Raw genomic sequence first — 13466 nt, forward strand, 5'->3', positions numbered from 1 at the left:
CTGTCGTTTTAAAAGTAGATATACCATTTTTTTAGAGTAGGTATAGTATATCTGGGGTATACATTCTTTTAAAATAAAAAGGATTCATATAAACCAGTTCAGCTGGGAGGAGGTTTGTAGTACAATCAACTTCGTCAAATGTAACGTCACTCTAAACACGTTGAAGCGGGTTTTTTTTTATATCTTAGTTTATGTATTGTAATAAAATCAGGGTTGTCGAAAATGGTCTCGTAGTAGTATATAGTTAACTGAATCAGGGTTGTAAAATCTTTCTTGTAGCGTAGGATACAAAGTCAGGATTGCTAATCCAGCGCAGAAAAAAACTTGATCTATAAGGTTACCTATATTACAGGTTGTATTTTATTTATTATATTCGTGTCAAATGCTACCTGTATACTAGCTATATTATATGAGCAGTATATAATTGTCCGCAGAAATAAACAAAGAAAAACCTAGATTAGGTAATGTAGATTTTTATAAAATTTTGGATCAAAGTATTGTAAAGTAAGAAGATTAAGTTTTCATTATTGAACAAATTGTAAGGATAAGTACGCTAAAAATACGTTTTTTGTTAGTATGGTTTACTGATATCATTATTATATTGATATATAGATATCATTATTATAATGACTCTAAATTATTGTGTATATATATGCAGCTTTGCATGTTTCTTATAGGTTTTCTCCTTCCTTAGGTGACAGTATTTTTATGGATGTACTCATGCAACTGTACCTTGACTACTTGTACCCAATCATTTATGAAAACCTATATTAGATGTGGACGAATGAAATGAAACATTATTATTAACATATGCTTTGTCGTTGGTTTTGAAAATAAAATTATTGTCAGTTTGACAACCCTTTTCATAGAATAAAGAATGATATCGCTCATTTAGTAGGTCACTCAGTCGCGCATCGCGGCAAAGAAAAGTTGATCTCGAAGTGTCTCTTCGCATATTGCGCTTTGTTATCATTTTGTTCCTAATGCCATCATCGATACAATGGACTATTTGAGATCTATCGAGATTTTTTTATAATTTCACTTTAGCTGGTCGCACGTTCATAGAACTGTCTCGTTTGTCCTGTGGTTTTCGTGTTAGGTTGTAATCATAAGATTCAAGGTTCACTTCCCGGTAAACAATAGAAAAATATCAAATTAAATAGTACACGAATTTCCGAAAGAAGACAATAAACAGTGCTGGTAAACCTTGCGTTTCTGACGTTTTAGGGTTTGTATTTTGTATAAGTATAGGTACTATGCTGTTCTTGTATGTCACATCTATACTAATATTATAAAGCTGAAGAGTTTGTTTGTTTGAATGCGCTAATCTCAGGAACTATTGGTCCGATTTAAAAAATTCTTTCAGTGTTAGATAGCCCATTTATGGAGGAAGGCTGAAGGCTATATACCTATTATCCTCTTATTCCTTCGGGAACGGGAACTACGCGCGGCGTCAGCTAGAACGTAGGTAGGATTTCTCAGTATATTTTTATAGGTTGTTAATAAAGACTAAGTTAGTGAATAGGTAGTAGGTTAGTTAAGTCAGAGCCGTGATAGCCCAGTGGATATGACCTCTGCCTCCGATTCCGGAGGGTGTGGGTTCGAATCCGGTCTGAGGCATGCACCTCCAACTTTTCAGTTGTGTGCATTTTAAGAAATTAAATATCACGTGCAACCCCTCTCGCTCTGAGAGGAGACTCGAACTCATCAGTTAGCCGAATATGGGTTGATAATAGTAGTGAATAGGCCGAATGTCCGAGGTAGGCGAGACTATGAGCCTTAATAATTGATATCAAAGTGTATGAACGCAGTCTAGTACTGACATCTAGTCTATATAAAGCGAATCAGCACATCACCGTCACGGTGTATAGTCATAATAAAAACTACGCATATGTAGCAAACGGTGGAAATTAGCCGCGTTTACTGCAACCACGCATTGATGGCGCTGCTTGTCTATGAGTATCCAAGAGGATGAATTAAAAAAACATACATACAGCCAAACGCAGAACCTCCTCCGTTCATTGGTTAAAAAGCTACATGCTTAGTACTGTAGTCCAGTCAAGTCAAAATTAATTTATTTCAATTAGGCTTACTTTATCACTTTCGAAACGTCAAGAAATAATACTAAAAGATATGGGTGATAATAGTTGGTCGAAAATTTAAAATTAAAGTTACGGGGGTTCTAAACGCGCCTTGGTCAGAAAAGAGCCCACAAACTCAGCCAGAGTTTAGGGACGTAAACTAAGGAATGTTAAAAAATTATCATCGTAAAGTGCAATTCAATACTATGCTTTTTTATCCTCTATATAATCCTTAACATTATAATGAGATTTCTATAGCTTGAGTTTAATAAAAACTTTAAACTTATTAAGAGACATGCCCGTGGTTTCATGTGCCAATTTATTATGAAAATGTACCTCAAACAGTTTAATATGAAAGTATGTTCTGTTTTTAATAAGTTTTTGTATGACGCACCTAAGACGAGATATGTAAGCCGTGGAAGCTTTATTCTTTTTTTAATTTCTAGGAGGGGGCCCTGAGTTCTCTGAGTTGTTTTTTTTTTTCAAATTAAATTTTTTCTTTCATAAAAGCCATGTATGTTTATTTTGGGTCATAAATATATTAAAGAGTAATAATATCAGTTGCTTGGTTCATTCACAAGTAACTTTTTTTTATTTAATATACTTTTTTCATGCGTAACATGATACTATAGTAACTCAATATGGGAAAATCAGTTATTGCGTAACAGTTAAACGGGTAGGTCCCGACCCAGCAGGTTTGGAAGTATACCGGTGCTCACATACTTTCACTCACTTTTACTTTTATTTTTAAAGACAGAATGTTGTCCCTTCGCCCTTAACAACTATCATCATATCTTACATAAATATAATATATCCCGGATACAATTTCTTTAAAAACGTAGGAAATTTGTTGAAAATTTTCATCTTCTTTTGTTATCTCAAGCTTTTAAGCTTTTCTATAATATTTTAAAGTTAACGGTGATACAAAGTTCAATATCCGTATTGCCTTCAAAAATACCACATGATGAAGCAGTTCTGGCCGCAGCATTAGTCAATAATTTTAATCTATTATCACCAAAACAGAACAGGCTTAATTTCAAAAGTGTTTTAAATTTAGCTTACACGATTTTATTTATATAACAATTGACGTAATAATTAGTAACAAAAAGTTAAAAACTTGTAAAAAGAAAACACAATATAAATAAAACAGAAAAAGCCAGTCTGTAATTTGTAATTTTGGCATAAAGGTATCATACGCTCCGTTAAATTTTGGTTACATAGAGTAATGAAGTCAAAGATACCTTCTTTAGGTTTATTCAAATATTATGTTCTACAGTTATTCTTATTCCAATATACACGGACTGGACTAATTTATTTGCACGTTGTTTGTCTAAGTAAAACGTTGTTTACGCACTCATTGCATTGTAGTCTGTGTAATCTAAGGACCACTACACTATCATACTCCAAGTATGTTAAATCTATATAAACTTATAGTAAAACTGTAACAGGTCAAAGTCTGTACATTGAAGATATTTTGAAAATTTTAATTGGAGGGCATTAAATAATCGATACTGAAGCCAAAATATATATTTTTTATTTTTTGTTTGTCTGTCTGTTTGATCGTATTTTATGTTAACCGGGCATCATGCTGTAACTACTTAATGAATTCAAATGAAACATAGCACAATATGAGACCGTAATACGAAGAAGGCTATAGGATTTTCGTCGCAAAATTATATCAGAAGGGGTGAAACAGGGGTTGAAAGTTTGTATGGAAAGTCTTTCAGTTACCAAGTTACATTTATAAAATTAGTATGTATACTACCCAAAAACTACTAAAAATAATTCAAGATGTTTCATAATTCTACCACTAAAGAGTCGTGGGCGAAGTCGCGGACGTCCGATATATATAAAATTGTATTTTGTATTAGTATTTTTTTAGGTCTATCTTTTGCCCCTGTAGCCTAGTGACACGTCCATTCCCTTTCTACGATCGCAAACGCTTCGAAAACTAGAAAAATGTCCAGGAATGACAGATCTTGATCACGTGACCTGTCAATAGGAAATGTCATTCATTCCCATACATTTTTCTAGTTTTCGAAGCGTTTGCGATCGTTTAGCTACAGGGGCTGATAGCCTTATTAAAACCTCATATTGGTAATTGACGTAGACGTATTGGTAGTAGACTAAAATTTTTTCTTACTACCCAACGTTTTTATTTTTCCAAATTGTCAATGAAAACACTTTGATGCAAATTAAGTGTCACACTTAATACTAAGGCTCTTAGAATGGAACCAAGTGATAATGATTGAAGAGTGAAAAATGATCACGATGATCGTCATTAAGTATATTTCATTAAAAAGTTATCATATTTTAGTACGGATAAACTATGAACGCTTGATTACTTTGTGACCTTGTAATAGTTGATTTTTTATTAGAAGCGTATAGTTTGTAGAGACCCTAAAGCTACAGCGGCGCCGCCATTATGAATTGAATACATTACAGCGAATCGAACAACAAAGCACTCATGCGCGCGTCATCTATGCTTATGTACATCTCTTGCTTTCACATACGCTGTAAGACAATACGATGTTTTCATTTACTTCACACACCAACGTTACATAGAGCGAGTGCCTAGCGTTGGAGTACTAATATTTTTGAAAATATATTCTTTTATTATAAAAAGTAACCTCTGTGAGTGAAATCCTCTGTGTTTCGAGCAGCAAATATCGTGACTTGACATGGTTTTCATTGAAGTAACCTCTGTGCGTGTACTACTCTATGTTTTTGAAATATATTAGACTCTAATGTGATTATATAGAATTTAATAATAAAAACTTTTGAAAGATATTATGTGGGTGCATTCTATTTGGAAAACGTGAGTAGTGAAGATAGAACTTTCATTAGACACTTTGACTTTATCTCTGTTTGTGCAGTGCTCTGTGTATTTTAAAACAAGGATTGTATTGATTGGAGAGACTATTTCGTGTTATCTAAGATATTTAAAACAAAGGACATCCTAGTGATAATTTCAAGTTTTATAACAAACATGTGCTTTTAAAATAAACTCAACGGACTAAATATGAGACTCTTTTGTAAAAAATGGATTTTTTGTTAGAAATATTAGTATTTAACTACTGATTGCAGTTGTATTTCAAAATCAAAGTTATAGTGACTACAGACTATATCGTGATAAACAAACTTTTAATAGAAGAAGCAACATCTGCGTGTGCATTGCTCTGTGTGCTAAGGTCGTGTGGTGAACTCTGCCATGTGGTACTTTATTGTGACATTGTTTTTAATATGGCTGCTGGACAACTTCCGGCGGAAAGAGACGGGTGTCCAGTTCTCGCATCGCTGTGTTCAAATGTTGGTATAAATGTGTCCTTTTTATGAATTTTTTGCAAGCTTTTAATCTATGCTAGCCACTCACCATCCAATCAGTTCCCGACCCACACACGATCAGTTTTATCGGATGTCCTGTCGTTAGCGCTGCAGGCACGTGATCTTATTGGATGGTGAGCCGACAGTAGCAGTACAGCAACAGTAACTAGGGTATGCATTATAAGTAAAAATTGGAAAACTCCTTGCCCAAGCATATGTGGTCCAACACAAGTTTGTATTGAGCTCTTAGGGTAGGCAGTGCATTTTTGCATCTATGAAGTACATGCCACTGATGGTGATTGGCTAGCATTATGGGCTAGCGGGCGACCGCAACTTTGTTAGTGTTTTCCGGGATAGAATCAAGGATTTTTCAGGGAAAAAAAGTTTTTAAGTTGCTCAATAACCTCCCCTATCTAGCAGTGAAAGTCCTGTTTAAATCGGTTCAGCCGTTCCAGAGATTGGCCCAATCAAACAGACAGAAATACAGACAAACATTTTAAAAATGCTCGTATGTGTTTTGGTTTCGTGTAAGTAACTTGAGAAAACAGTTATCTTGAAATCACAGACAGACACTTCTATTTTATTTATATGTATGTATTAATTCAGAGCCTGCGATAGTCAGATATACCACATTTTATGAAGGCTGCAAATTTGTAAGTCTATGCTTTTACCATAGCATTGGTAAGTACGATAGCTCCCAAAACCATCAGTCTGTATCCGTCTACTGGTGGACAATAGACCTTTCCGAGATCGCGCCAACTCACACGTTCCTACGCCTTCCACATCCAGCTACTTCCCGCTACCTTCTTAATGTCATCTCAGGACTCAGTTGATAACGCACTGTCTATAATTTTACTTTCACCATTACTGAATAGATTTGGATGAAATATAATTAAAATTAAAAATTTTGAAAAGCACCCAAATGTCACGTAACTTGTTATATAACTACTTTTGTGCCAGAAATTCTTTCCATCATAACAGAAACGTTTAAATGGTGTTGCATTATGTGAGCTGGATCAAAGAAAATTATTTACTTCTATATTTATTTCAATATAAATGCTTCACATAATTTTGGAAAAGAGCAGATTCTCTTACACTGGACCGATATTAACCAAACATAGCTAAGAACTTCCGTAAGGAAATTGGCTTTTTAATTGAAAAAAAAAAAACCACATCAAAATTTGTCCATCCGTTTGAGAGCTACGATATGACAGACAGACATCGACGTCAAACTTATAACACCCTTCTTTATGCATTGAGGGTTAAAAGCGTCTTTTCATGCGGAAAACCGATCGTTGAAGAACGTTTTCAATTTGTATTTCTTACTAATAGGGGTCTTAAGGGGTCAATTGATTGCAAATTGACCTCTAATTTGAATTGAACTGAATTCTATTACCTTAAGCCATTGGCATAAACTACATACAGTTTATCAGCCTTGTCTTAAACATAACCAATATACACGGAGCCGTTAGGGGAATAAACAAACAAACACTTTCGCATGTATACGGAAATCCGAATAAATATAGATTTCTAATGAGAATAGGTATTAGGTGTCGCTCAAACTCATTATAAATAGCTGTGAGGAAATTGAAAACCAGAAATGTAGACATAGTGTAGATAGATATGGTTTCTATCATCGATTATTATCAATGCAACTTTCATTGAAATTATAGATTTAAAATATCTTTTGATTAGCCACAGCTTATAGGCAAAATGCCGAGTTTTCCAGGCAATTTTATACTCGTAGGATTAGGATAAAAAGTAGCCTATTGGCTATTCCAGACTATAATCTATTTCAACTTAAAATTTCAGGTGATTCTGTTTAATAGCCGAGGCGTGAAAGAGTAACAAACATTCATACCATCAAAATCATCAGATGTTCGCAAATCGCGGGAATCCATGGATGTTTTCGGGATAAAAAGTAGCCTTTATGTTATTCCTGAGTAAAATCCATCTTCATTCCAAATTTCATTTCGCGTTTATATTAGGATTAGGATTTAGGATTAGGATTCCACAACAAATTGATAGCCTGTATATGTATATATAATCTCGATAGTGAACCTAGCCACTAAACCAAGCTATTAAATGATGACACTGCATATTTATCTTTTTGCAAAATTGTATATTATGCGTTACCGTTACGCAAGTTTTTAAATCCGAACCTGAATCCTTACTAATATTATAAACGCGAAAGTTTGTATCGATGTATGTTTGGATGCCTATTTGGATGTTTATTACTCTTTAACGCCGCAACTACTGTGGTTTGGCTGAAATTTAGAATGAAAATTGAAAAATCCATGGTTCCCGCGGTGTTTGTGAAAAACTTTATTCCAGGCAGATGAAGTCGCGGGCGTCCGCTAGTTCTACAATAATCTAATCACATTTGAATCTTCATTTACAACCCTTTTTAACCGACTTCAAAAAAGGAGGTTCACAATTAAAATCAAAACAACAGAAATACGTTTTTAAAGTCGGTTTGATCGGTTTTTATGTTAAAAATATTATTCGGCTCACAGTTGAACACAAGTCTTCTTCCAGAATGAGAGGGGTTAGGCCAATCCAGCCAATAGTCCATCATGTTAGCCCAATGTGTATTGAAGGACACACGTTTCTTATGCTACTGCCTTTCTTGATGAGTACTGTTTACTAACAATTGGAAATGAAGGTAGAAAACGCATGTAGTTTCATAACTTGTTTATTTTAAATCATGCATGTTCTGTATATAAAATATATTAACCATACCTTATTGTTCTGAGCTTATTAATCATTTATTTTAAATCATTTATTTAAAGAACAAGTTAATTATAATTATTATTAGGTGTCAAATGACTAGTGATTTATACCCTCATTTTTAATTTGTTTGTTGGTAAACATTACTCATCAAGAAAGGCTGTAATATAGGTATGCCGGTTTCATCACGACGTTTTTCTTTCACTGTTTAAGACTCGTCATCTCTCACTCATACTCAATACACTCATAGTCAATAACAAAATTGTCTGTCATTTTCTGAAGAACACGAGCTTAGATTTGGTATATATCTTATACTAAACTAGAAGTTTTTGCCCGTTTTTTACACAATTGAATTACACAAAAATAGCATTAGATCGTTGATACTTTGACAGAAAAGTAACGTCTAGCGAGGCAGGTCTTAAACAATAATTGGTCTGAGCTCGTCATATATTCCTTAATTTTAAAATGCAGTTTAAATGTACCTACGAGATATTATCTGAAACATGTATAATATGCGAAAAAATACATAAAGTTAGACAGTTGATGATGAACATGTACAACTAATTATATGTGTGATATTTCAATTGAAATTTCACTTTAGTCGAGGTTGCGTTTCAGATGAGCCGGCGATATAGTGAGTAATTGTAGTTTTTGCTGTTCGTACATAATTGATGGCTTGATGCAGAGGCTCGCCGTGACGTATGCTCTGCACGAGTGGAGACGGGGTATTTGCATATCACTTTGTTCACATTTTCAAAATTGATCAAAATTATAAAATATTCATTTGTTTATTATTTTTTTTTGAAACCTGCCATCAGTCAGATCTGGATCAATTAAGAAAAACCTCAATCAGCCCAGACGGAGGGTAGCGTTGCCCCCCGCGCACGACTTCATACCCGCGCTGTCCTATATACATTTTTTTTGTCACATGTTTAATCTTTTCCTATTATAATTGAAATGTTTAAAATGTACACACTAACTATTTTTAGTAATATAATTATAAAATGTTTACTTATAAAATTATTGTAAAGATGTAAACTTTAAATGGTGAAAATGTCATTTGAATCATTAAATACTTAAAAAATAATTTGCATGCCAAATTGGCAAGATACATTTACCATCTAAATCTACCGACCACCTCTATATCTATATAATGCATGTATCTGCAAATAAATGAATTGATTGATTGTCCTTTCCTCTGCCCCGCGCGCACGATTTCATATCATGGGAGTGTAATCAATGAACTTGCAAAGTTAGTCTTCTTTTTGAGGTTCAGGACCTCAAAAGGAAAAATCCGAACCCTGTGTGAACTTTGTTTTCCGGCTGACAGACAGATAGACTATCGGAATCAAAAACCTATACTTTCTGTTGACCTAGAGCCAATGATAATTTTATACTATAGATAAGTTACGTCCCTACAAAATCACCGCAAAAAGTGATCCGATTAGTAGGCTGCACTGAGCGCACACATGCACAATTTTGTCTTTGAGTCCATTATTTATTTATTTATGTATTTTTTACACTTTCTGAACACACAACTCGACATTGCACACGATATTTATGTATTATTTGTTTAAATAACGTTCGTTGTTGACCACAACTAACATTGAGTTGTGTATAAATTTCCTCTTTTGAGCGCCTCATTTTTCATGCGCTAGTAACACATCTAACAGTATTTAATATCATTGCCTAGAGCTATGAAATTAGTCTTATAGGTGCTACAAGTTTAGAGAGCTGAGAATCGAATCCAGGACCTCTCTGCTGAGAATCTCCTGAGAATGAGAATGAGTTGCAACACCACCAACTACGCCAAAGAGGTCGTCATGTGTTTTTACCCGACTGCGTCAGAAGAAGGGTTATATTTTTAGGTAAACTTGAACACATGTCTATATTGCAATAGTTCAGCTAATCTGATCGCAATTAGCATTAACGTTTTAGATTTCGGAATCGTGTTTTGGAGCGGAAAGCGAACTTTCGGCTTAATAAATCGAGTTACCTTAAACCGTATAATTTAATCTACTTTGAAGATTTCGCATTAACTTCTACTACCTTTATGTTAAACCTACATGGTAAAGGGGTCGAACTAAACACGAGATCATAGATTTCATTTCCGCTCGCTGGACTATCGTACCCACTCATAATACACGTTGATTTTTTTCTACAAACGCTAACGCTTCTAAAACATAAAAAATGTATGGAAAATTAAAAAAAAAAACGCGTGATCTCTTATTCACAAAATGTCATTTCCATACTTCGCATATTATTTTCGAAGCGTATTCTTTTTTTGTAATTTTTTTTATTCTGTACAAGTTACCCCTTGATTACAATCTCACTTGATGGTAAATAATGATGCTAAGATGTGTGCTAAGAAGCGTGCAAACTTGTTAAGCGTAGGATGAAAATCCACACCAATTTCGGTTTCTAATGCTAATGAATGAATGCTAAATCGCTTGGCGGTATGTCTTTGCCGATAGGGTGGTAACTAGCTACGACCGCAGCCTCCTACCAGCCAGACCTGGACCAGTTAAAAAACCTAATCGATTCAGCCGGGGATCGAACCTAAACTAGAAGTTTTTGCCCGTTTTTTACACAATTGAATTACACAAAAATAGCATTAGATCGTTGATACTTTGACAGAAAAGTAACGTCTAGCGAGGCAGGTCTTAAACAATAATTGGTCTGAGCTCGTCATATATTCCTTAATTTTAAAATGCAGTTTAAATGTACCTACGAGATATTATCTGAAACATGTATAATATGCGAAAAAATACATAAAGTTAGACAGTTGATGATGAACATGTACAACTAATTATATGTGTGATATTTCAATTGAAATTTCACTTTAGTCGAGGTTGCGTTTCAGATGAGCCGGCGATATAGTGAGTAATTGTAGTTTTTGCTGTTCGTACATAATTGATGGCTTGATGCAGAGGCTCGCCGTGACGTATGCTCTGCACGAGTGGAGACGGGGTATTTGCATATCACTTTGTTCACATTTTCAAAATTGATCAAAATTATAAAATATTCATTTGTTTATTATTTTTTTTTGAAACCTGCCATCAGTCAGATCTGGATCAATTAAGAAAAACCTCAATCAGCCCAGACGGAGGGTAGCGTTGCCCCCCGCGCACGACTTCATACCCGCGCTGTCCTATATACATTTTTTTTGTCACATGTTTAATCTTTTCCTATTATAATTGAAATGTTTAAAATGTACACACTAACTATTTTTAGTAATATAATTATAAAATGTTTACTTATAAAATTATTGTAAAGATGTAAACTTTAAATGGTGAAAATGTCATTTGAATCATTAAATACTTAAAAAATAATTTGCATGCCAAATTGGCAAGATACATTTACCATCTAAATCTACCGACCACCTCTATATCTATATAATGCATGTATCTGCAAATAAATGAATTGATTGATTGTCCTTTCCTCTGCCCCGCGCGCACGATTTCACACCCGCGCAGTATTTCCTCCCTCCCCGTCGTCCGCATATCATGGGAGTGTAATCAATGAACTTGCAAAGTTAGTCTTCTTTTTGAGGTTCAGGACCTCAAAAGGAAAAATCCGAACCCTGTGTGAACTTTGTTTTCCGGCTGACAGACAGATAGACTATCGGAATCAAAAACCTATACTTTCTGTTGACCTAGAGCCAATGATAATTTTATACTATAGATAAGTTACGTCCCTACAAAATCACCGCAAAAAGTGATCCGATTAGTAGGCTGCACTGAGCGCACACATGCACAATTTTGTCTTTGAGTCCATTATTTATTTATTTATGTATTTTTTACACTTTCTGAACACACAACTCGACATTGCACACGATATTTATGTATTATTTGTTTAAATAACGTTCGTTGTTGACCACAACTAACATTGAGTTGTGTATAAATTTCCTCTTTTGAGCGCCTCATTTTTCATGCGCTAGTAACACATCTAACAGTATTTAATATCATTGCCTAGAGCTATGAAATTAGTCTTATAGGTGCTACAAGTTTAGAGAGCTGAGAATCGAATCCAGGACCTCTCTGCTGAGAATCTCCTGAGAATGAGAATGAGTTGCAACACCACCAACTACGCCAAAGAGGTCGTCATGTGTTTTTACCCGACTGCGTCAGAAGAAGGGTTATATTTTTAGGTAAACTTGAACACATGTCTATATTGCAATAGTTCAGCTAATCTGATCGCAATTAGCATTAACGTTTTAGATTTCGGAATCGTGTTTTGGAGCGGAAAGCGAACTTTCGGCTTAATAAATCGAGTTACCTTAAACCGTATAATTTAATCTACTTTGAAGATTTCGCATTAACTTCTACTACCTTTATGTTAAACCTACATGGTAAAGGGGTCGAACTAAACACGAGATCATAGATTTCATTTCCGCTCGCTGGACTATCGTACCCACTCATAATACACGTTGATTTTTTTCTACAAACGCTAACGCTTCTAAAACATAAAAAATGTATGGAAAATTAAAAAAAAAAACGCGTGATCTCTTATTCACAAAATGTCATTTCCATACTTCGCATATTATTTTCGAAGCGTATTCTTTTTTTGTAATTTTTTTTATTCTGTACAAGTTACCCCTTGATTACAATCTCACTTGATGGTAAATAATGATGCTAAGATGTGTGCTAAGAAGCGTGCAAACTTGTTAAGCGTAGGATGAAAATCCACACCAATTTCGGTTTCTAATGCTAATGAATGAATGCTAAATCGCTTGGCGGTATGTCTTTGCCGATAGGGTGGTAACTAGCTACGATCGCAGCCTCCTACCAGCCAGATCTGGACCAATTAAGGAACCTCAGTCAATCCAGCCGAGGATCGAACCCAGGACCTCCGTCTTGTAAGTCATACCACTGCGTCCCACGAAGGCCGTCGCCGTTTGCGATCGTAGAAAGAGAATCGACGTGGCTACAGACCAAAGGGTTACGACTAATGTTTAAAAATCATTATTCTTCAAAATGTTTTTTTCTATATGATACCGTCGAATCGAGAATATACTATATAAGAAAAAAACTAACCTCCAAATACGTTTCTAAACTGTAATAAGGAAATGTAAAGCTATAAAAAAGACAGTGCAGCAAATAATCACAGCTTCCTGTAAGATCTCCATCAATTCCTCAATAGATGGGCATCAGAGCGTGTGAAGTTACTTGTGGCTTTATTTGTTTTTAATCGACCGCGATTCCTGCGTTTTAGGGCGCTCGTCTGACAAAATGAATCGTTTAAAAAAAAAAAACATTGTGCCTACAGGTACCTGTATATTAAATTATTGGTGGACGCCCGCGACTTCGTCCGCGTGACCTCGTGAAACTC

The 13466-nt window shown here is 34.9% G+C and overlaps 1 protein-coding gene across 3 annotated transcripts in view; it reads left to right on the forward strand.

Annotated features, from left to right (window-relative positions):
* Positions 1-13466, forward strand: part of LOC112058076 (espin) — a 128717-nt gene that overhangs the window by 30522 nt on the left and 84729 nt on the right. The window contains exon 1 of one of the 3 annotated variants that reach the window (XM_052887321.1): positions 5089-5390. The exons of the other annotated variants lie outside the window; for them this stretch is intronic. Coding sequence (XP_052743281.1) covers positions 5293-5390 — 98 coding nt within the window. The 5' untranslated portion in view covers positions 5089-5292. Of the gene's footprint in view, positions 1-5088; positions 5391-13466 lie in introns of those variants that run through there. 3 annotated transcript variants of the gene reach the window in all.

Source organism: Bicyclus anynana, chromosome 19 (genome assembly GCF_947172395.1).
Source record: "Bicyclus anynana chromosome 19, ilBicAnyn1.1, whole genome shotgun sequence".
NCBI classification, from domain to species: domain Eukaryota; kingdom Metazoa; phylum Arthropoda; class Insecta; order Lepidoptera; family Nymphalidae; genus Bicyclus; species Bicyclus anynana.